The following is a 24,085-nucleotide window of genomic DNA, read 5'->3' as shown; positions in this document are numbered from 1 at the left end:
TACAATTTACTTATAAAAAATAACAGTAAAATGGAAGCTTCTACAAACAGGACTGAATTAATGGATGCAGATTTTGTAACGGATTTAAATAATCAATGGATTTCTGAACACAATGTGTCTGAAAATGAATCGGTAAGAACAATTTCAATTTATTTACCTTTACAATTTTGAATTTGTATCTAATAAAATATAAATTACTACATGAATAGTTGAAAAATCGTAGATATATCTATATATATAAAAGAAAGTGGTGTTAGTTATACTATATATAACTCAAGAACGGATTTACCGATTTGGTTGAAAATTTGTGAAACTTAAAACCGGGGGAGGGATATAGGATATAAAAAAACATTTTTATCCCGGAAATCTCGTTGTAACGGGAACATGCGAGGAAAAGTGCGGGTCTATCTTTCCTGCGACTCCGCGGGCAAAGCCGTATAATCATACCCTTCAAATAATCAATAAACAAATAATAAAATTATCTTCTATTTCAGATACCGAATTTAGAACATCACTACGATATCAAAAATCCCGTTAAATACGGTGTAAGGGACTTAACATCAGATTTTCGTCCTTATAGTGAAACAAATGCGCATTTTTCCCACATTACGTATCAAGATCAAGAGTCTGCTATACATAATACGAATAATTATTATCCGATAACTATAAATACTGGAACACTGGGTTCTTTTCCTCACAGCAGGAACGCTTATAACGGTCCTCTTTTTCCTACCTTTAATATCAATGTTAATGATCCAGTGAATACGTTTGCCAATCCTAAAATGCTAAATACGAGTGTAAATACAACTAATAAAACTTATGGGATGAAGAAACCGAAGCGAGTGCGAACAGCGTTTACAACTGAGCAAATAATGCAGCTAGAACAGGAATATGCAAAAACGAAATATCTTGAGCGAAACCGACGCTTGGAATTGTCACATACACTACGGTTGGGTGAAAGAACGATAAAAGTGTGGTTCCAGAATAGACGCATGAAAGAGAAGAAAGATAAAGCTGAGGAAATGGAAGAAATTGAGGCCACCAGCACGTCAGAATCGTCACCTGAAAGATACACGCTCCAGACTTCCTCGCATTTTTATCAACAGAATTCGATAAAGACAACGCCACAAGATCAGGACTGGTATAGAGGGTATAACAATTACAATACAGTGTCAACATACTCTGATACAATGAGCTTACAAGCATACAATAAAGCAACAATTTCATTTTCAAGTAATTTAGAATCTGCAAAGGATGAAATTTTCAATCTTGAAGAACGGCATTCAAGAGTAAATAGTTGCACGCAATTTCTGGAAAATGATGTTTTACATCTAAAAGATTGTCAAAACATATTAGCTTCAGCTTTAGAAACTGTAGAAAATAGTTCTAAAATTCGTTTAAGTGATGAAGATCTGGAACTATCTTGGGAGTTAATTAACGAATTATCAGATTAATATAAAATTATGCAATGCATTAAATAACCTTTAGTGCATTGCACAATATTTTGAGCGTAATTGACTGTATCTAGTTCAGTCATGGTTACTAAATTCTAAACAAAACCAGTCAAAGTTTTTTAAATGCTGAAATTTAAGATTGTATATATTTAGAAATCAATAAATAATAAAAATTATCTATACTTTAATCTTACTAACTTTTCCTACACCTTAATTAAGTATAATCGGTAAATAAATTCTAGATTTAAGGCAGATTTTGTTGTGGTCAATTATTAATATTATTATTTTATTTATTATAAAGAAGTCACTATATACACGATTGTGATAATCTGTTTTCGAGACATTAATAAAGAGCATGTAATATGTTCAAATAAAACCATATTTTTGACACTTTAATAAAAAGACCCATATGTAACTCGATAAAGGTATAGTTTTCTATAAGAGAAACAGAGAGTACAAATAAACAAAATATTAAATAATAAGTGAGAGTCGAGACGCTCCGGCATGAATTGCACCAGCTCGCACCAAGGAAAGTACCACAGCCCACAGAAGATCGGCGTGAAATAGTAGCATGCTACTTGTTCAGTGAGTGGTTAGAGCCGTATCCTTTTCCTCCCCTTCCCAGTCCATTCCTTTATTCCCGTCTTTCATTATTTCCTTATAATTTACCTCGTAAAAGCGGACAACGTATTTGCAGCAGCCCTACTCCTGTCGATAACTATCAAGCGAACCAACAGCTCAGTGGCCCGGTATTGCATAAAAAAGAAAAACAAAATCAATCAAACAGTATCCATTTTTTTTTTCATATTAGCAGCTATCTCCATTGGCTGTTTTTGAGTATTTATTCGCATTTTTTTTTTAAATAATTTTGACATAATTTTTACACTATGTAATTTATTATATATAACATAGGATTTGTAATATAAATTTATGATGTGTTTCTAAGCTATGCAAAGTACAAAAAAAGTAAAATAGAGAATTTATAATGTATATAATAAATATTTATAATGTGTTGGTCATCCATATTATGTTTATACTCCATACGAACCTTCCTAGTTATAAAAAATATAAAGAAAGTTTGAGAGAGAGAGAGTTGTGTTGCTAAGCGAACACATCGGCGATTAATTATTAGTTTTATACATTAAATTCGTGTGGATACACTCGGCCCTTCATTTGCTGAAACGACTGCTGGCTTCGGATGCCGCAATTGACATCTTTGCTAGTGGTTCAAATACTTTCGACAGCCTTTCTAGGCGATACTTGGATGCAAGTAGCCGCATATTGTTACAAGAAACAAATACTACGTATTTTCATATCATCTTGTTATAACATTCCATGTACGGTTTGGATCAAGTGTAAGTACAATGAATGATACTGAAAACAAAATAAATATATAAATTATAAATTTCAGTGTTTTAACGATGAATATAACCCACACACCTCGCCATTGTATACTTTTATTTAGTAATATATTTTGTCAAAGTATATGTACAGGAGTATTTGTGAAAAGATGCATTTTACCTTTTATATTAAAGGATACACATAACCTCTTCATATACCTACCTATTAATTGTAGAATCAAGCTAATATATAGAGTGATAAATAATTCCTGAAAGTGAAAGGTGGCCCTCAAATATGAATTTATGAACAGGGCACATATGTTGGAAAAGTATAGATTCAGTATTAATGCATACTAATATAATAAAGAGGATTTTTTTTTTGTTTGTACCCTAATCGCTCCGAAACTACTGTTCCGATTTTAAAATTATTTAACCAAAAGAAAGCTACATTATTCCCGAGTGCTATACTGTTTACTTCAGAAAAATGGTTAATTCCCGCGGGAACGGTAAATAGGACAACGGGTAATAAAAAATCATCCTTCCGAATAAGTCTTTTTCACATCCTCGTAACTTCTAAACTCCTGAACCAATTGAGTAGAAAATTGGTTTGGGTATTTCGAAGGGTTTTTGAATTTTTTATTTAAAAATACAATTGCACTCGGTAGGTGACGCTGTTGTCGATATGCTAATTATGTATATAATATTTGCGTTTTCACACAAAAAACAGCTGTACCTATTACAAAAATTCTTTCACCATTAGAAAACTGCAACTTCGATGACATAAGCTTATGTACAACGGGCGAAGCCGGGGCGAACAGCTAGTTAATAAATAAATTTATTTCGTGAACAAATAAATTAATTAGAATGATATAATACATGTTATTAATAATGTCAAAAATACCAGATTTAATCATTAATAACGTTCAACAATTTACTTATTACATAAAATTTTCTTTCCATATTTGTATAGCATCTTGTACCGAAAACAACCACCTTTTACTTTGTTCTGATCCTAAATTATATTATTTCATACAATATACTAGACAAAAATCGTCAACACCTAATTAGTGATCACCTTAGTACGTCTCCCTTGTTTTGAACATTTCATTAATGAGCGAATAGTGGGGCCTATATATACCTGGTCCTTTAATGGTGTGCAATTAATATTGCTTACGTTTTCGTAACGATCACAGTTCTTTATTTTTAAAATGTCTGTGTCATCGTCTTTAGCTAGTCAATCACAGGCAGAGCTAATTTATTTGAGCGATACTAGTGACCAGCAATGGAGTCATGATACTGTTGGTCAAAATCCCGGATCGGAAATGGTAAGCCTAAATTTAATATAATCGTTTTTTATTCTTGTAATGTTTCATTTTATTTAATCGGCATACTTTATCTTTTTAGGATATACCATGGCCAGGTGTTCAATATGAAAACAAGAATGCTTTTAGTGTCCCAGCGCAAATAAATGGGATGCATAAATCGATGACCAGTGACAATCTGAATTATTTAAATCTACACCATAATTTCAGCCAGCCACCTAAGGAATATGTGGATTTATCATATCAAAAAAGAGAGCAAATTAGCAATGGTCACTATATACCGAATGGAGTCATTCCTGCTGGTACTTATACAAGTACTAATATACCAAGAAACGGACCAGTGTACACAAATACTTATCCCAATCCTCCAAGAGCAGAACAATATGTGAATGCAAATAATGTATGGAATAACGGTCAGGGAAATGGTCAACAAGTATCACGTACCAATTGGAATGTGAACAAAGTAATGAGTAATGGGGTCAAAAAACCAAAACGTGCGCGCACAGCCTTCACGACAAATCAAATGATAGAGTTAGAACTTGAATACGCAAGAACAAGATATCTTGACCGTAATCGTCGCATCGAACTTTCCGAAACATTGCAACTCAGTGAGAAGACAGTAAAAGTTTGGTTTCAAAACAGGCGTATGAAAGATAAAAAAGAAAGAGCTGAAGGAGGTGATGATTTGGAAGCTACGAGCACAACTGAGTCGTCACCGGAGAATATCATGCCTCCTCCGCCATACAACACCTATCACCAAACTGTGCACAATTCTGTTTACAATCCAAGACAGATCATGCATGTTCCACGATATCAAGAACCTATGCCTACTTTAGACACGAGTACAATTCCCGTACCGGTTCAGAATGCAGTTGTGAGCGCATACCCTAACTTTTTCACTACTCCCAATACAGGAAATCATAATTTGAATTGTGAACAAGATAATTTACAGTCACAGTTTCAAACTATTATTGTAAATGATGAAATTGATAACGCATCGTTACAAGCAAATGATGATGAGACAAAAAGCAACACTGAAGAAACTGTGAACGATATAAAGTTAGAAGAATCTTCTCCTGAATTAATTAATAAAGAGAGTGAGACATTGAAAACAAATATCAATGGGCAGAATTGGGAAGAAATGTCGTGGGTTCGAATTATGGATATGAATGATGAAGTTTGATGTTTAAATCATTAATGTTAATAATGCTTATTTATATAAATGTACATATTTAATACTTTAATAATTTGCAGCAATTAATCATTCTTTTTTTTCTATTGGTATTTTAAGTTTTTCTGATAAGAATAGACAAATGTTGGTATAAAATAAATAAAATATTAAAATTTAAATATAATAACTTTTTTATTTTTTTCTATTTGCGACATACTGCAAAAAGTATTTTCCTTTTTAAATTCAAATTAAATATAAATAATTACAGAAGGAAAACATAGTCATCAATTTTAAGTGAAGGCCCGTGTCCCCTAGCCCCATACCCCATGCGTGTGGGGTATGGGCCCCATACCCCCAGTATGGGGCAGATGATATACACTTCGTTTCACTGATCGATTTTCTTTTTGGACAAGTAAGTGATCAGCCCTCTGTGTCCTGCCAAACCGAGACATTATTTTTGTTTGTGCGTCCCCACCGGGAATCGACCCCAGGACCCCTCGGTTCTAAGCTTACTCGTTAACCACTGTACCAAGGAGGCTGTTGGTCAACAATTTTGCTGACATCAAATGGCATGAAATAAAAAAGAGAATAAACCAATAATCTGTTTTAACCCGTTCGGAGTTCATTGTTGTAAAATCTGGCATATAATCTTTTGCGATTTGATCATTGATCGGCACCTTTCCATGATTTTCACTCCTAATTTAATCAAAATCGATAGTGTGGTTGAAACTGTCACAGATATGTAAATATAATAGGCGTAATGAGCTTGTGGTATTAATTTTTAATTGTAATAATGTAATCCATCTTTAATGCGAATTTGTGCGTATGTTGGTTTGTTTGTTATTCCGACATTCAATAAAGGAATGATATTTATGTCTGGAGATAATAAAAGTCTAGAGAGTTAGAGGCTTCCTTTTACTGCTTTGAAACATCTTATTCTTATAGGACTATCCAATGACGGGAGAAGTTGCGGGTCAAAGTTCATTTCTTAAACGTAGTCACATCCATGAAGTGATATTATAATTTACATGCAGTCACAAATATCAATACATTTATATGTATAGTTATGATATAATCTACTAATACTAAAAAATGAGAGCAGAAGAGTTTGTTTGCTGGAACGCTCTAATCTTAGGAACGGGGACAGATTTGAAAAAATTCTGTCACTGCTACATATATACGTGTTCCCGTTTATTACGTAACATGGGCGGGGCTGGGCAGACAGCTAGTATTGTCACATTGGATTTTACTTAAATAAAGCTTCAAATAAATCTTTTAAAAAACTAAATATACGATATAAAATTCAGCTAATAAACTCACAACTGCATTTTTTTGTAGCAAACGTGACAACAAAAAATATCAAAACCAATCATCAAACACGGTAAATAAGAAGGTTAGATCGGTTACGACTAACCTTCTTCGTATTTGATATCTTTATGTTGATATTATTTGCCTAGATAAATGGAATTTAATTATGTTTAATAGTACACTAAAATTTAGGTGTATTTCACCAGTTATAGCTTCAAACATAAAAATCACGCTTCACTCATAAATTTTTGTATTATCACCGACCCTTGAATTAAATCAAACGTACACCAAGTTTTAATTAACTTAACTGGACCCCACAACTTATTATGGTTAAAATATGCAATATCTTGAACTATACAAAGTCAAACTACAAATCCAACATCAAATTGATTGACGGAAAGAAACGCAGACCTTGTAACACTAGAAGTTTGTAAATGTATTGCACTCGTAAATAAATTATTCATTATTACAACTAAACAGAACATCAAACTCATTCAATAGGATCCTTAATTTAGTCATTGTACAGATTAATTAACGATAAATTAAGAGTTCAATATTTGATGTCTTTACCATTTAATGATATTAATTAACTAGTAATGAGATGGTCGTATAATGTGATAGCTATTAAATAATGTTTTCGAGACGATCGTTATTTATATGGAAATCTAAATGATAATCATTCAGTGTTGTGATGGAAGTGACTTCGTCATAATATAGTCAGTTGGATGCAGATTAAACAAAACATTGAAAAGTGTGCTGTGCAATTTGATATGGATAATTTTATTGGTGTGAATGCTCGTAATATTGAAATGCAGAGACCAGTAAGTTTTTTTATCAATTAAACATATTCAATCGAATTGATATTTATAATGCTGTACGAAGTTTTAAAAGGGAGTAATATATAAAAACTCATTATTAGTAACCCTGTGTTTTACATTCGATATTTAAGCATACGAACGTCATATGAGTATTAAATATAATTATGTAAACTAGCGTGATCCCAGAGGTCCACACAGTGGACTTGACCCTTATGAAAAGCCGATGTTCTAATCCAGACTGTAATATATCTTCATACAAACCTAATACAGATCCAATCAGTAGTTTCTATGTGAAAGAGTAATAAATACACATTAGTTCTAACAAAGTTTCGTAATTTGAATTTGTATTAATTAAGCATTTTATTTCCCCACAGGTATCATCAACTCAAAACATTATGTGCAGGAATTCTAAAAAGCCAAGAAGATTCCGAAGCGCATTTACAACGGAGCAAATAAAATATTTAGAAAAGGAGTTCAAAAAGTTTCCGTACATAGGTAACACAAGTCGACAAGAAATGGCAAATGCTTTGAACATTCCGGAAAGAGCAATTAAAATTTGGTTTCAAAATCGGAGAATGAAGGAAAAAAAAGATACAAGTCGAGAAGTGCACAACGTGAATCAAAATAAATTAATTACTATGAATTTAACTAACGATCAATTAAATAATGTTAATAATTTGCAATCGACTAATGATGAAGTTCGTATCACAACATCATTAAAAAGTACTAATGAAGATTCTAATGTCAATCATGGAATAATGAAAGAATCTAAAACAGGTTTGTCCAATCAACAATGCAATCAAACAGCTTTGGGTGATTTTAGAGAACATGAAATAACAACAACTACAGAAAATATTACATCACCATATTACGCTATTAGTTCTACTAATGGTTATGAAGATGAAATTCATAACCATGTATTTGATAAGAGTGTGCCTCTAGTTAACAAAATGAAAATATTTTCAACAAAAGATAACAACGCATCAACAAGTGTAGACGTGCACAACAAAATACCTTACGAACTTAAATATTCTTCACCAACTCAAGAAATACCGGAGGATTTGTCTCGGAGAAATAAAGGTCTACATTGTCATCAAGTTAACTTTACAGATAATATTAGAAGAGAATCTGGGAACACGCCAATTTATCTGCAGAATTGTTATACGCCTACGTGTGTTACGTCGGGGAATGTACTGCTAAAACCAGTTAATGTACCCTACACGTCTTTCATACCAGGCATAACACAATTACAAAATTCATATCCTAGATCGTACCTCCTCAATCAGCAGAATCTTCGCCAAAATAACTGTCAGTGTGACTGTCATCTGCAATTTGTTCCACAAGTCATTCAAGATCAAGGTCAAAGTCAATATATTCCGATATTCACAACAATTCCATACACAAACCCAGATTTGTAGTAATAAAAAAATAGCTTTAGTTTTAATAATTTATTTCCATTTGTTAATATTACAATGCAAAAAGTTATCTATCTTATAAGTAATTAATTAAAGATTGTAATAATAATTGTACATACTTTTATTTTATTGCATAGAAGCGATTTTATGTTTGTACAAGCCTTAAAGAAATAAGAAAATACGAGTGAGCGCAGTTTTACAGAGAGACATGTACAATCTAAATAAATAATAAACTTTATAGTCATAACAGAATAGAATTTTAAATTGACAATTAATACAAAGAAGAAGAAGAATATTTTTATATTAATAACACATGCAAGACTTCATTGGATAAAAATATAATAAATACTGTAGAAATAATTAATTTTATTACCTTAATCCTATGTTCCTTAAACTATCAAGTCTATCATGTAAAATTCACTGAATACCGAAGTAACACTGTCATTTATAAATAAATAAAAATAAATTAATATCCATGATGTTGAAAATACTTTAAATATAATTTCCGTTTTCATTTACATACCTTGTAACACATTTCCATTATCATTATCGTAGGAAACTGTTTCAAAACCATTGACATTCCAGTTTTCATAATTAGGGAATTGAGAAAAATCATTTGCATTATAATATGGCGTAGAATCATTTGGGTAATACTGAGTTGGATAAACATTTCGTTCGTTTTGAAAATAATACCCACAATTATTATAATCGTAGTTTTCAGGTGCAAAATTGTTATAAAATTGACTTACATTGTAATCGTAGTTATTTTGATTGATTTCGGTTGGAAATATATAATTTTGGGCTGTATTTTGATAAGTTTGAGGAAAATTGTGACTATAGTTTGAATTAAAATTAGGTGTTATATCTTCTGCAATAATAGCAGCTGGTGGCGGTGTCACTGGTTCAAATGCATTGCTTTCGCTGGAGGATTCACAGCTGGATTCGGAAGATTCTTTCTTTTCTTTCATTCTGCGGTTTTGGAACCATACTTTGATGCATTTTTCGCCGATATTCAAATGTTGTGCGAGCTCTTTGCGACGTTCGGCATCGATATACTTTGTTTTTATGTAGGTTTTTTCTAACACGCGTAATTGATCGGTTGTGTACGCGGTGCGATTGCGTTTGTTCTTTTTCTTTATTACTTTGGTTATTGAATGACCTGGAAAGGTAAGGTCAAATATACCATAGTTGCAGTAAGGCGTCATTTACTTAATTTGTATAAAAATAATTAGCTTATTAAATCATTCTGTAAAAAGTTTTTAATTTTTTATTTAATAATATAATTTTACATAAGAAGCGATACAAATGTGCATTTGTTTCTATTGAAAATATACAGAAATTATATATAACGAACAAACTATATATAGAGAATGGTATTCTACGTTGGAAGGTTATTACGTTTTAAATTAAAAATTTAAACTAGATGACGCTAAATTAAATTTACGGTTTAATTAAACTTACTTCTTGTCCCGTTATTCTGCTTGTTTTCTGGCCAGGACTTCATGAAGGGTCTGTTGTCCCAACAATTGATCTGTTAAAAAAAAAGAAACTACTATTTAAGTAAGTTGGTTACAACTATTAATTCTTAAAGATTGTTACATCAAACTCGTTAAGAATTTTCAAAGTAAGTAAATGAAGTCGAAGAATATGGCAGTATTATAGGAAACTGAAAAGGATTTTACACGTTATCGTCCATTCCATGTTGGTTAGGTTAAAACTAAATGATCTTTACTAACCCGATTTATGAATTTATCATTTAAAGAAATGTTACAAAAGCTATTGAGAAACGTAATTACGAATGATTTTTCAAAATGAGCCTATGTCATGTAAAAAATTTTAAACATACCTCATTGGTATCTCCAAGAGCCGTTAAAGAAGTCATCAGCATGTTATGGAGCATTGTAATAAATACAAGTACGTAAGTACGTAAATTTGTATAAAATCTTTATAATAAATAACTATATTTAATTAAATGAGAAACTTGTATCAGCTACCCAACGTCGCACGCTTCTAGCAAAACATGAATGACACGAATGCACCTCTCAACTGTTTTTTCTCTCATAAACTTGTAACTGTAAAACATTTTCCATGTACCCGCTTTTATTGTTATAAAAATTATGATGACTGAAATAAATGGAGGATTTGAATAAGTATTTATATTTGATATTAGTAATAGAACAAAATATAGGCATAAATTTATAGTAATAAAAATTTATAGAATTTTGATCAATTCAAACTTAAAGAAACAGTACTTTTTTTTAAATATATATCTTAATTATGTGATACGTGAAATATAAACATTCATAAAAAAGAAACAATTTCGCAAATTGAACTTGTTTTTCGTCACTTAATTATTTATTTCGTTTGTGACATAACAGGATTTGTGTGATGTAAACAACCTCATTAGGGGTGGCTATTGTTCACTAATTAGGGATAAAAAAATGTATGGAAATTACAGATTATTGGGGATAATCTTAATTACTTATTTATGTATAAAAGCGTTTTTTGTAAATAATATCGCCATTCCATACCTGTGGGTGACAGTGCAAGGGTGGTTTGTGAGTGAAAGCAAATAAAAATGTCTAATACAAATTTTGAAATGTTTTCAGAAACAGACTGTATATTTATTAAACAAGTGAGTGTTATAAATCAATTATAATCAAAATGTGAAAATGTATCAATAAATTTACTTATAGAATTAATTTTCTTATTTTTAGAATTGCCTTCCCGCTCAGAGCAGTCCAAACAGTGAACTTCAATATTTTTATGAAAACTTCAACCCTGAAAGTAATGAGGTAAGAAAAAATATTATCAGTACATAGTGTAAAGCTTCGTAGTAGCTTCCCGCGTCTGTCCCTATGTATCTATATGTGTATGCTTAGATTTTTAAAACTACATAACGGATTTTGATGGGTTTTTTTAATAGTTAGAGGTGTTCAAGAGGAATGTTTGTTTGTATAGTAATATCTAATAAACTACTCCGAATTCAACGCGTGCGAAGCCACGGGCAAAAGTTAATATTTTGTATTTAGAAAGAAATTCGAACAAATTCCCACCAATTAAATCACCAATATAAGAAAAAAATAATACAATACATTCATAAGTATAATATTAACTTTCTTCATAAAAGGTTAAGATCCTAGCAAGTTCCATTAGCAAAAGTTTAATTTAAAGTAATGTACATGAACGTTTTACAAACGGCCATAGAAAAGTTTTTAGCTTAAATTCATAAAAGTAAATAGAATGCAACGTTTAAATATTAAAAAAAAAACATTTAAAAATTAAAAACTTTTTAACGGATTTGAAACGCGATTTATTCATTACATTATTAACCCGACGTTTCGAACACTACAGCGAGCGTGGTCACGGGGAGACCGTACCGTAATCCGTTTAAAGTCAAACACAAGAAAATACTAAAAAAAAATCATGTTCGACAATATTTGTTCTTAAATTGTTACATAGTTCGAAACATAGGTACAATGCGGTTCTATAATATCTAAAATATCTGTTTACTTATTATTTCATTGACATTAATTTTCAGGAGTGTTTATTTGGATCAGCATGCTATACGCAAGAAGTTTCAAGTGATGTCTGTAATAGTAATATCGACAAATTCCACGTTTGGTTTAATCAGGTGTGTACCAACCCTATGATTATATTGTAAAACATCCTATCCTACTATAATATTATAAATGCGAAAGTTTGTGAGGATGGATGTATATGTATGTATGTTTGTTACTCTTTCATGCAAAATCGACTGACCCGATTGCAATGAAAATTGGTACGTAGATAGCTGGACAACTGGAATAATACATAGGCAACTTTTTATCCCTATATTCCTACGTGATACAGACTTACACGGGTGAAACCGTGGGGCTCAGCTAGTTTTATTACATAAAAGATCATCTCGATCGACCTTGTTCTTTAAGAACCGAACAAATAATTTCAACTAATTACGTAATTTTTCATTACAGGTTAATACGGCTTGTGAACAGACTGTGGGTTATTCCAAATGCTGCTTTGAAAACCCACTATACGATCAAACTACCCAAGTAGAACGTGCTTCGGAAATATGTAAGTATAACCTATATAAAATTGATGAATACATTAAGTATTTAGTATACAAAGAAAAATACAGAGTAAAAAAAAATTTTCACATATCTTGTTATTGGGAATAGTAGGTTTACAAATTCAAACGTTTCAAAGTACTATTATAAATTAAGGTATTTTTAAAACTAAAAATTTTAGACTATAGTCGTAAAAACATGCATTTTGTCGTTATCATCATCTTGATTGTTTCATTGTAAAATTAATTTATTCTTAATAACAATATCAATGATTATACAAAGCTATAAAAGTTCATCGTTCATCAGCTATAAAAGTAAATCGGTCTCTTATAATATTACAATAATTACTACTCATGAATATGAATACACATACGTATGTGTTGATAAGCGAATGATTTTATTTACAGGCCATCATAGTGAAAAAATCAAGAAAACCATTTCGAAGAAAAAACGTAAACGTATCACATTTACAACAGAACAAATTATTGCTATGGAGCAGATATTCAAAACGAGACCGTACATTTGTCGCGAAGATAGACTCGCATTGACACAGAAGCTGCAAATCTGTGAGAAGTCAATTAAGGTTTGGTTCCAGAATAGACGACGGATATCGGAGAAAAGAGAAAAGTTGTACATACCTGATTCACCATCGTCAGTCGATACGTGTGATTCAAATTGTGACCGTCTAGCTTATATTGAATCTCATATAAACGAAAGAGTAGATCTACACGGAAACGTAGCGTTGGATGAACACGTTATGATTGAATTAGTGAAAATCATAGATGAATATCTACCTAAACAAGCTGAAACTTTAAGTTCTACATATATAGAAAATAATCCTAATATGCCAAATACAGATCTTGAAGACGCATATAAAGAAAGCTGTGAAAATCGACCAATATATGAACCCATATCACCGGCTAGTATTATTGATGAGTTTTTACTGTGACATTTCGCAGACTAAAAATTATGTTTTTATACTTATACTTATGTAGTACCCAGTAATTTTTAAGTTAAGAAAATGCCACTATTATTTGATTTGATTTAATAATAATTTCGTTTTTAAGGAGTATAAAGACGATTTTGATTTGAAGTTGTATTGATATCATTTGTAAAATACTTATAAGTTATTTGAGTTCAATATGACTTGTATTTTTTTGCGTTGAATTTAAATGAAGAAATTCACTGTATTACAAAATTTAACGTTAATGTTTTAATTAGCAAAGTGTGCTTTTGCAATATTTAAATAAATGAAATGTTATAAAATTAAAATACCTTTGTAGAACTAAAAATATATTTATTTATACATTAAGTACACTCTTTCATTGTAGAAATATAATAAAAACAAATTAAGTAAGCCACTTATGTACAATATGTTTTTTAAAATATTGATTTAAAACAAGTAATAATAAGACACAATTTATGTTTACAACGATATGTATGATGAAGAGAATTTATTTACACCAGCGGTAGTATTTTGACTAGATGTATCCGAAGTTGGTATATATGAGAAGTAAGCATCTTGATTCAATGATATGTTAGATGATCTATTGAGCAAATTATCTTCATAGGGAGTTGGTAATGTAGATATACTGGACGAATATCCATATACGTCTGAAGAAGAAGGCGGCATCACAACCCCCGTGGATAAGGAATTGTAGTATGATGCACTTGTAGGATAACGCATCATATCATCACTCAATTTTAAGTTGACTCCGTTAGGCACGTAACTGTCCGGTGGCAACGTAGATAGAGAGCTAGGATTTGGCTGTAATGATTCATCGCCATTGTAACGATAAACTTCGGCCATCGGTGAGTAAGCGGCTCTGCCAGTGCCCGCTGCGTAATATGTGGAATAAGTTAAGTTTGGCGTATAAGATGGCAAATCCAACGTGCTTTGAGGACTTTTTATAACAGTTTTTAATGCATTCTGTGATGAATAGTCAGGAGGTCTCGATGTTGTTTCATTAGGTGATAGATAGATTTTATGGTGACTCGTATGACCGTCTGACAATAAGCGTCTATGTCTATCATGTCCTCCACAACTTCTCCCATGGCTTAACTTATGGTCTTGACTCGGAGATAATTCTTTGGAACTCGTTGAAGGGCTATTGTCGTCCATGGACGACGAAGGTTTGTTATGTTTGTTGTCTTTTTTGTACTTCATTCTCCTGTTTTGGAACCATATTTTGATTTGTCGCTCCGATAACTGCAAATAATTTGCCAATTCTATTCGACGTGGTCGGCACAGATAACGATTTTGATGAAACTCATTTTCTAGCTCAACTAATTGAGAACTTGTATACGCAGTTCTAGCTCTTTTCGTAAATCCTTTTTGATACGATGCGTCAGAAGACATATCTGAAGAAAAAGGAAAATATGTATTAAATTAGTTTACACATTCATATTTTCGACTATTTTGATGATTTAATTTCTTAAAGTACATACCGTTAGATATGGCAGATGCTACGGTAGGATTATTGAGTACAACTTTATCACACCATGTGGTATTCTGGAAGTAAACAAACATTATTTAATTTAAAATAACACTTTGATCGACTACTGAGCTGTTTGTAGTATAACAGTCAAGAAACGAATGAAATATAAATAACCGTTCCAATTATTAATTGACACAATCTACAAAAATATTAAATTGTCATTAAAATCCGGTTGCATTGCGGTAAATCACACCAATAAGTGACGTTCATTCCGATATTAACTAATCACTGTGTGGTATTTATCTCCATGTCATTAAGGTTTATTTCAAATTTCAAATAGTTACCTGGTTGGAAAAACTCGACTCGTTCAGCTCATTGGTTTCAACATCAGCATCTTTTATAATATCATTACCTAATTCGTCTCTATGTTGGCATGGAATGTTCTCATTTGAGTAATTTCTGGTGTATATTATTTGATCTTCCATCTGTGAATGACCTGAATAAATATTTTCATTTTTGTTTCCACAATCGTCTGATATAACTTCTTCTGCACCTGATGCATAATTGTTGTTCGAACTGTTACTGATATTGTCATATTGAGGTATTTGATATTCATATCTTTGTATATTATCATCTTGAGCATTAGAACTGTATGACTGTTGTAGCCCTAGAATATCGTGTATGGTAAAGGCGGTAGAGTCTCGAGAATTATAATCGTGTACAAATGAATTTGGGATAGAAGATATGCCTTCGGTTTTACAAACTTGAAATGTACCGTCGTGAACATTATAACCAGAGCCGTCCGCAAGTATGTCCTCAACTCCGTGTGATGTAAGTGCACTAACTTTATAGAAGTGGTTCTGAGTCATTTGTTCCAATGTTAGAGCACTGTTTTTGGGCGCGATTTCCGAAGAGAATTCCGACGATAAGGAATCATTTGAATCCTCGTCTGAATGTATGCTCTGTGGCGGTGACGGTGTCATCGTAGACATTGCGATGACCGATTGTCTTCGACACACCTCAACAAAAATGAACTTAGGTTCACTTACACACGTTGACAAACAATAAGGCGACCGCACTGTAAAAGATTTGTTTACTAAATGCTTTTTTCTATACCTGAATGTCGTTAATTTGGTAATGACTTTGTTCGTTTGTGTGCTATATTTTGACGTCGTTGAGTTCTTTGTGTGCTACCGATAAGACGGACATACCGACTCCCTGATAGTAAACGGACAGTAGATAGATAATAGTTTAAAATGCAGTTCGGTAGCCAAATACTTGTCAAAAAATCTTAAAGAGGACACGTATGTTAAAATAACTTCTTGTAATTTATATTAAAACGTATTTTCTGTTTAGAACAATAATAATTAATTGTTTAAAATAATTTACAATAGATTTAATTGATCATTCGAATTGTTGAAAATGGATTGATGTTTAATTTCGGTAATTGCTTTTTAAATTATATTCAATCTCGAGTCATGGCTTTTTAAAATAATTTTTATAGTAATTTCCTATTTGTCAAATTATTAATTGTTAGCTCAACCCTACGAACTATACCTACCAATAATATTGTGTGTACCTGCGTTGATTGTAAGGTCGTTAAGATAAAATAAACGTACTTATAAAACTACATGTGACCGCAGATTTTAAGATAGATACGACGAGACATCAATAAAAATAAATATTTGTAACAGTAAATTAAAACGATAAGTTCTGAATCAGTTTGTTTGATTTTTTTTTTAACGGATGCATATTGCACAGTTTATTTATACTAATACTAATCTTCTACCTATGGGTAGATAGTTTAGTTTGGGAAAAGGCAGAGGAGATTCTCTTGCCATTTCGAAAAAATACACGAAAGCAAAATTGAAGTAAATTACAAATATACATATAATAATATATAAGTAGTTAGAGTATTAAGAAAACTTTAAAATACAATATTTATTTTCTGGATTACAAAGATAATGTTCTGAAATTACCCATAATTTATAGAATAAACTCTGGTTTGAGTCTTTTCATTTACGATTCTGTTTTATTCTCATAGTTGCAGTCAGCTGCTCAGTGACTTCTTTGTTACGGTTTGATAAATGACTTTGACCCGTGCAACTTGCGAGCGTCCACGGATTAATTTTGTGATCACCCTGCAGATATTATAATAGCATGTTTTATATTTATTGTAAAATTAACTACACTAAACAATTCCTTTCTGCATTACTTTTGCGGTTGAAAATGTAATTATAAATTATTTTTGATTCAATTTGGTGCAATAAATGATTTAATCTTACTACCGAAAGAAATTCTATATAACTTAATTCTTATAAAATTCAATTATGCGGATATAGGTATGTAGTATATCTATATTTCTCTATGCTTATGAATTACTAAATATAACCTCCCGATGGTGACCGATGCAGATGGTTGTTTTGTATAAAAAACTCTAAGGAAATTACAATAAACAAAACTGGGAGTCAATTTTAGTAATAAGTTCCTGAGATAAAATTTTTGACAATTACAAACTTTGCAATTCGTTGGACTCAACTCGACGATTCGGCACAAATGCCCCAAGCCTATAATGTCAAGGCGATGATATATTACAATTTACTCAAAGGGGACCCTTTTTTGTTCTCACAGTAATGGTTCTACTTTAATCGACTTCACTGAGATGCACTTATTTAATATGTGCATGCGAGAGCGAGATAGCAAGCTGAAGTGCATCTGTTCCCGCCAAAGAGAAATGATTCAAACGTTCAGTAGAAGATGGTTAAAATTATCAACAGTTTGTTGTTGGTAGTGTTAGGCTATGGACTGTGGGTTACAACTTTAAATAAATTTAAAACAGGAATGTTCATCTAGAATGGTATCAATACTGCAACTTCACATATTATTGTTTTATCTGTGTTTCGTTTGACGTGATAAATTTAAAACATTGATTGTTTGGACAAGTTTGGATTCACAACAGTTCACGACGTGTAAATATGATTAAAAATAACTGAGTAAGTATTTACATTTTGTATTTATGCCATTAGTTATAAATGAATAAACATTATTATTTGATAAGAACGACATCTTCACAATGTTTGATGAGTTTTTATCAAATGGTACAAAATAAGCAATTGCTTGGTAAAGAAACTGTGTACGTATGGTTGTTAAGGTTCTCGAGGAATTTGTAGGTTTTCATAAGGCTGTGGTTATTTAAGAGATGGCGTTAGCAACAGTTGTCCTATGTTTGCTTTTACGACAAACTCTTTATTAAATACAATTTTATAATTATTTGCATTACATCGCTGCTCATAATGGTTGTATATGTTTGTTGAATTCATGTGAAGGAAAAATGGCAAATATGTCGAATGAAGACTTATTACAAACAAAGATCGCGCCATCTATGTTCAGATAGCTGATCTATTGTTATTCCACTTTATACTACCGTCACTCAGTCATAATAGTAAAAGTAAAAAAAATCGATGTAAGTACTCATAAAAAACTGTTACATGTATTTGATATAAAATAGGATATTTAGGTGAAGATGGAGGCCATTTTATTATACTCTGTTGTGATCCGTCAGTCTGTTGACCGACTGCTTTACTCGTAATAAATATAAACAATAATATCGCATCTAAGAACATCTGAATAATCTCACAGACTTACTATTTTATACCTTTATAGAATTCCCATCTACATAAATGATAAAAGATCTATATGATAATGATAGATAATGCGTTTTGATTGTACCTCTCGTGACCAAATGTTGTTTTTGCAAAAACGATACGTCACAAGTCGAACTAAATAAATCCCTGTACGACATGTTACATTTCGTATGGAGTTTCCGATGCTACAAATATTTATAATTACATTGAAACAATAATAAACGCATCACATATACTCGTAGCAGCTCAGCGATCTTATGATTCCCTAGTACCCATCGAAATATTATTAAAGACTAGCTTTTCGCCCGCGGCTTCACCCGCGTAGAATTCGCTTATATCGCGCGACATGGTAAGGAGTATTTTCTTCGCATTAAAAAGTATGGATTGTTCCTTCCCACGTTTAGCTCCATCTTCATACAAAGTTTCATCAAAATCGGTTTGACAATAACGAACTAATACAAACTTTCATCCCCTCTTTCAACCATTTCTACCCTTTTTTCGCGATAAAAAGTATCCTATGTCCTTTCCCAAGTTTAGTTATATCTTCATACCAAATTTTGTCAAAATCGGTTCAGTGGTTTAGGCGTGAGAGCGTAACAGACAGACAGACAGACAGAGTTACTTTCGCATTTATAATATTAGTAGGTAAGTAGGTAAGTAGGTAAGTAGGTATTCGATGACATCGTGTGACAATGTACACAGATTTCTTTTATGAAATATATGATGGATCATTTCAATCTTCAATAATATATATAAATGATTATATATATATTACATATATATTATTTTATATTAATAATAATAGCAAAAAAAGACATAGGGCATTGTTTTTAATGAACTTTATTGGAATTTTTGTCTAACAACCTATCCATTTTTCGTAGAACAATAACATTGGATGAAACATAGTATATTATATTTACGCTAAGTAGAAAGAGAAGAGGTTTTTAACTTTGTTGGAGATAATTTTCGGTAGTGCTGACGCGATGGTGAATATTGTTATTCATTCTTGAAAAGTTATACATCAGGGTTTTTAATGCGGATCAATCCGGATCACGCCGTAGTAAGCGACTTATGTAGTACATAAATTATTTAAAATTTTCATCTCGGCATTGCAGATCGATGTAGAACGCAACAGTTCATAAACTAGAAGCTACAAGAAAAAGCTTACATGAAACACGAGCTTCATAAAGTTTTATTCAAAAATTAAAAATACTTTGTAAATAAATCGTTGCGCAAAACGTTGGCAACGGTATTAATTTTGCTCTTGCAAATTTACAGACGGTGTTAAGCTGTCCGTTCATAGTTTCGAGCCAGTATCTGCAGTCCAAGTTCGGGAAAGTTTGCGCTGTTCGCAACCGAAGTATTACATTATTGGAGTAACTTATATGGGATACAATACTGTAAAATAGTTTATAGATACGCTCAATATTAATTTGGAGTGGCAATTGTTATCGGTGTGTTGGGCGTTATAAATTACAGTTCGTTGTTATTTCGCGTTGTACAAACCGTTTTGAACAGGGTTTTCAGCCTGATTTACAATATTTGCAATATTTTGTTGTTCTTAGATTAAAACTGTGTATTTTTGTTATTTACGTCTTAAAAAAATTCCCAAATTTCATTGCAGAAGTTTCAAAATTATTAAGTATCAGATTTTTTATAACGCGTTTTGTATAAGCAATAATGGATTTGAAAAGAATGCAGGCTTCCTTAGTTTCGATATTTGAAAACTAAACCGATGGGCGCATTCGCGTTCTTTATTTTCCAATTTAAAATATTGACGTATTTTAAAACTGAACTAAACGAAGTACCAATAGATAATAAAAATCAAATAAATATAGATTTTATAAAATTTTTCTACATATAGACATTATAGATATTATTTTTGCAAGTTATAAAAAAGATCACGCTTCCCATATGTAGCAAGAAATTATATTAAAAACGTTGGAGCGTTCATATGCTGACAGATGTACGAAATGCTTGCGTTAGCACCATAGTTCTGAACTCGTGCCAGAACTAGATAGCCAGCGATCCTACTATTGACTTTTGTTAAGCCTTTTATTGTTCGCCTAATATCGATCTGGGCCTGTTAATAATAGCGCCACGAATGATTTGAATATGCGTGTTATTATTCGTAGTGATGCCGCAACTCGTATATCATGTTGTATAAGGAAAAAGGTTATGATGCTTTAGATAATTTTTTTATTTACTTACATTTTATTTTATATTATTATTATTATATTCTTGATATTGTTTAATACAGCATACATAGCAAAGCATATCCTTATCCTACTTCCTACTAATATTATAAATGTGGAAGTTTATAAGGATGTGTGTGTTTGTTGTTCTTTCACGTAATAACTGCTCAACGGTTTGCAATGAAATTTGGTACGTAGATAGCTGAACAACTGGAATAACATATAGGAAACTTTTTATCCCGATATTCCGACGGGATACGGACGTAAACGGGTGAAACCGCGGGGCGCAGCTAGTTTAAATATAAAATCAATGCAAAAATGTTAATTTTAAGATTTGCAATGCAATGGAAAATGCATCTACATTTAGCTGAACAAAATGTTGATTTGAAAAGCTATTTGCAGTGTTTCATGGTAATTTTATGATAGCTATAAAATTTACCGTCCAATTATGGAGGGGATAATTTATTTTTTATGCCAGAGACAGTAATCTGGTGGAGAAAATAAAACAAGAATAATTATTCATGTTTTACGATTTGTGAAATAATTAGATAATTTGTGGATGAGCCAACTCGCATTTTCATAACAGTAAAGAGAAATGACGTAATTAATGAATATCCTCTTAATGTTTCTAGTCTTGTTCGAGTCGACGAGCAGATCATTCTTATTTTGAAAAGTAGACATATATTTTGTGGAAAATAGACTAGCGTCCACCCCGGCTGCGCCCGTGCTAAATATACCTTTAGCCTATAGTCTTCAGGGTTCACGTATATATCCAAGGGTGAAATAAATTTTAAAATAGGCCCAATATTTCCTGAGAATATCGCGTTTAAACAAACAAATAAACTTTTAGCTTTGTATTATAATAAATATAGTACCTAGATAATAGGAACCCTTATTTATATCCACATAAATTCATAATTCCTAATTCCATATATTTTTACACAGCAATATTGCTTGAGATAACGCAATAAATCCTGCTTATAAAAGAAATAAAATAATATTTACATTTCAGACTTATTCTTTATCATTTTCTCAAGAAGTAAAAGCGCTTTCCTTAAAAGAAAGAAAAACATTACAGTTGCACAGAACAGTTGCATTAATTAAAATGTCTATATTTGTATATTTCGACTCGTGTTTGACTTTGTAAGCGGAAAATGCAAGCGCAAACGAGCATAATCTCCTCATATTTCCATCCGATGTGTTTAATTAACACAGCAAATACGCTTACATCCTAAATATACGAATGTTTTCGGAAAATATTTTTTAATTTTCATATATCAAAATGAAAAAGTTCCGCTACGCTGCGGGAGGTGTAATTGCTACCTACGCGTAAACAGCGGAGCGCGAATTTTGTTTTCGAATTTATTATTCGCGTTACTTTTTATTGGCATCCAATATCACGGCAACAACAATGAGAGTTATTCAAAAGCAATCACATTGTTTTACATTGCAAGATTTGCTATTGAAATATTCCTTGAATATCCTTCGCTTGAATCTTTATAGTCAAAGAAGACGAGGATGTCTTACAATGAAACTGCTTTTATAATGAAAACCTATTCTGCGGTACCATTTTCACGTCATTGGCTCATCGTAAAATGCGATTGTGGGAATAAAGGAATCCTTCGGGTGTTTATTAAAATTTAAAGTGATAGCTGAATAAAAACGTTTTGTTATTTTTTCAGACAAGCCCTGGCGTACATGTGACGCCCGGAGCGAAAATGGCACAGGCTAAAATGGCGGGTAAAAGATCAATATGAACTACCAAAAGGTATGTCTATCTCTACTGCACCGCTTCAATCCGTATTTTTGTCCCATTCATTCTCAATTCGCGTCGCAATAACAGTACGTCGTATGATCGGTCACATTTTCGTTGCAAAATTTTCTCTTACATCTTTAGAATATCTCTTCAGAGTAAGGACTTGGAATATTTAAATCAGACATTGCAGGGAATTAACGATTTGTGGTGAACCTTATGAGTATATCATTTGAAGTTGCTCTCTTCTATAATCATTAATCTTGGTAGAAATTGTTCATAATATTTGAATTTGTGAATTATTTGCTTTATCATATTATTTACTATATTCATATGTTTTAACATCTTGTTGTATGTTATTTACAGGATGTGGAGGCTGTCCTTTAACCAGGCTTCATAAAAGTTTCTAGTTAGTTGAACCCAGGTATATAAGTTTGCTATAAATCTGAATCGACTGTAAATATACGGAGTGTCCCGACCGTAGATAACAGACTCTATGAATTGGAATCTGGGACCTGCCGATAAGAAGAATTAATGTCTAAATTCAACGGAATATTTATCGGTAGTGCGGTAAGATGGTTTATGTGTAAGTTTATTTCTATTTTTGTTAATAATTTTTTCTTACCAAAGTTATGCAGAAATTAAATATAGTTCTAATGGACGTTTTAGATAAACATTTAACATAGGTTATACAAAGAAATTAAAGATATATAACACATATTCTATCCTTAACTAAGCACGCTAGTTTCTCAGCAATATTTACTTATATATCTAAATCGTTTAAAAGTCGAAAATAAACCCATTTATTGAATTTTAGGTGAGCATATTACTAATAGATGTAAAACTATTGGAATACGCTGCCATTTGAATTACATCCATTCTATTATTTGTCATTGTTTTTTAAAAAAAGGAATATGTTTCTATGTACAATAAGGTATAAAATATTACAAAAGGGTTTTCTATCTTTCATTTATATGTTCATTAAGCTCTGTTCACCGGCAATTCGCGGGTCGCTTGTAATCGAAGAGTTAGTGTGGGTCCGAAGGTACCCGATTTATAGCTGCACTCATCTATTGAGAGTGTAATTTTTAGCTCGTAGCGGAGCTAAATCTATGTGGACTCTTTGTTCTTATGTTTTTTCTACGTTTGTACAACTTTTT

General features: G+C 31.8%; 5 protein-coding genes across 5 annotated transcripts; 3 read left to right on the top strand and 2 right to left on the bottom strand.

Moving 5' to 3' along the window:
* The first annotated feature begins 30 nt into the window (after positions 1-30).
* On the top strand, positions 31-1,454 carry LOC119839344 (homeobox protein Hox-C4a-like). The gene is made up of 2 exons (XM_038365604.1): positions 31-132; positions 495-1,454. The coding sequence occupies exons 1-2, from the start codon at positions 31-33 to the stop codon at positions 1,452-1,454; spliced, it is 1,062 nt and encodes a 353-aa protein (XP_038221532.1).
* A 2,548-nt stretch (positions 1,455-4,002) lies between these two features.
* On the top strand, positions 4,003-5,299 carry LOC119839336 (homeobox protein Hox-A3-like). The gene is made up of 2 exons (XM_038365593.1): positions 4,003-4,119; positions 4,199-5,299. The coding sequence occupies exons 1-2, from the start codon at positions 4,003-4,005 to the stop codon at positions 5,297-5,299; spliced, it is 1,218 nt and encodes a 405-aa protein (XP_038221521.1).
* Positions 5,300-7,365: 2,066 nt separating this feature from the next.
* Positions 7,366-8,831, top strand: LOC119839330. Its single transcript, XM_038365578.1, has 2 exons — positions 7,366-7,416; positions 7,788-8,831. The coding sequence occupies exons 1-2, from the start codon at positions 7,366-7,368 to the stop codon at positions 8,829-8,831; spliced, it is 1,095 nt and encodes a 364-aa protein (XP_038221506.1).
* A 512-nt stretch (positions 8,832-9,343) lies between these two features.
* Positions 9,344-10,716, bottom strand: LOC119839311 (homeobox protein Hox-B3-like). The gene is made up of 3 exons (XM_038365554.1): positions 10,675-10,716; positions 10,290-10,359; positions 9,344-9,987 (listed from the first exon to the last, which is right to left on the bottom strand). The coding sequence occupies exons 1-3, from the start codon at positions 10,714-10,716 to the stop codon at positions 9,344-9,346; spliced, it is 756 nt and encodes a 251-aa protein (XP_038221482.1).
* Positions 10,717-14,321: 3,605 nt separating this feature from the next.
* Positions 14,322-16,325, bottom strand: LOC119837390 (homeobox protein 10-like). Its single transcript, XM_038362965.1, has 3 exons — positions 15,678-16,325; positions 15,344-15,407; positions 14,322-15,256 (listed from the first exon to the last, which is right to left on the bottom strand). The coding sequence occupies exons 1-3, from the start codon at positions 16,323-16,325 to the stop codon at positions 14,322-14,324; spliced, it is 1,647 nt and encodes a 548-aa protein (XP_038218893.1).
* Positions 16,326-24,085: the final 7,760 nt, after the last annotated feature.

The sequence above is a fragment of the Zerene cesonia genome, chromosome 3 (genome assembly GCF_012273895.1).
Source record: "Zerene cesonia ecotype Mississippi chromosome 3, Zerene_cesonia_1.1, whole genome shotgun sequence".
Lineage (NCBI taxonomy): Eukaryota > Metazoa > Arthropoda > Insecta > Lepidoptera > Pieridae > Zerene > Zerene cesonia.
The sequence above is the reverse complement of the archived record's forward strand: the minus strand, read 5'-3'. Positions and strand labels throughout refer to the sequence as shown.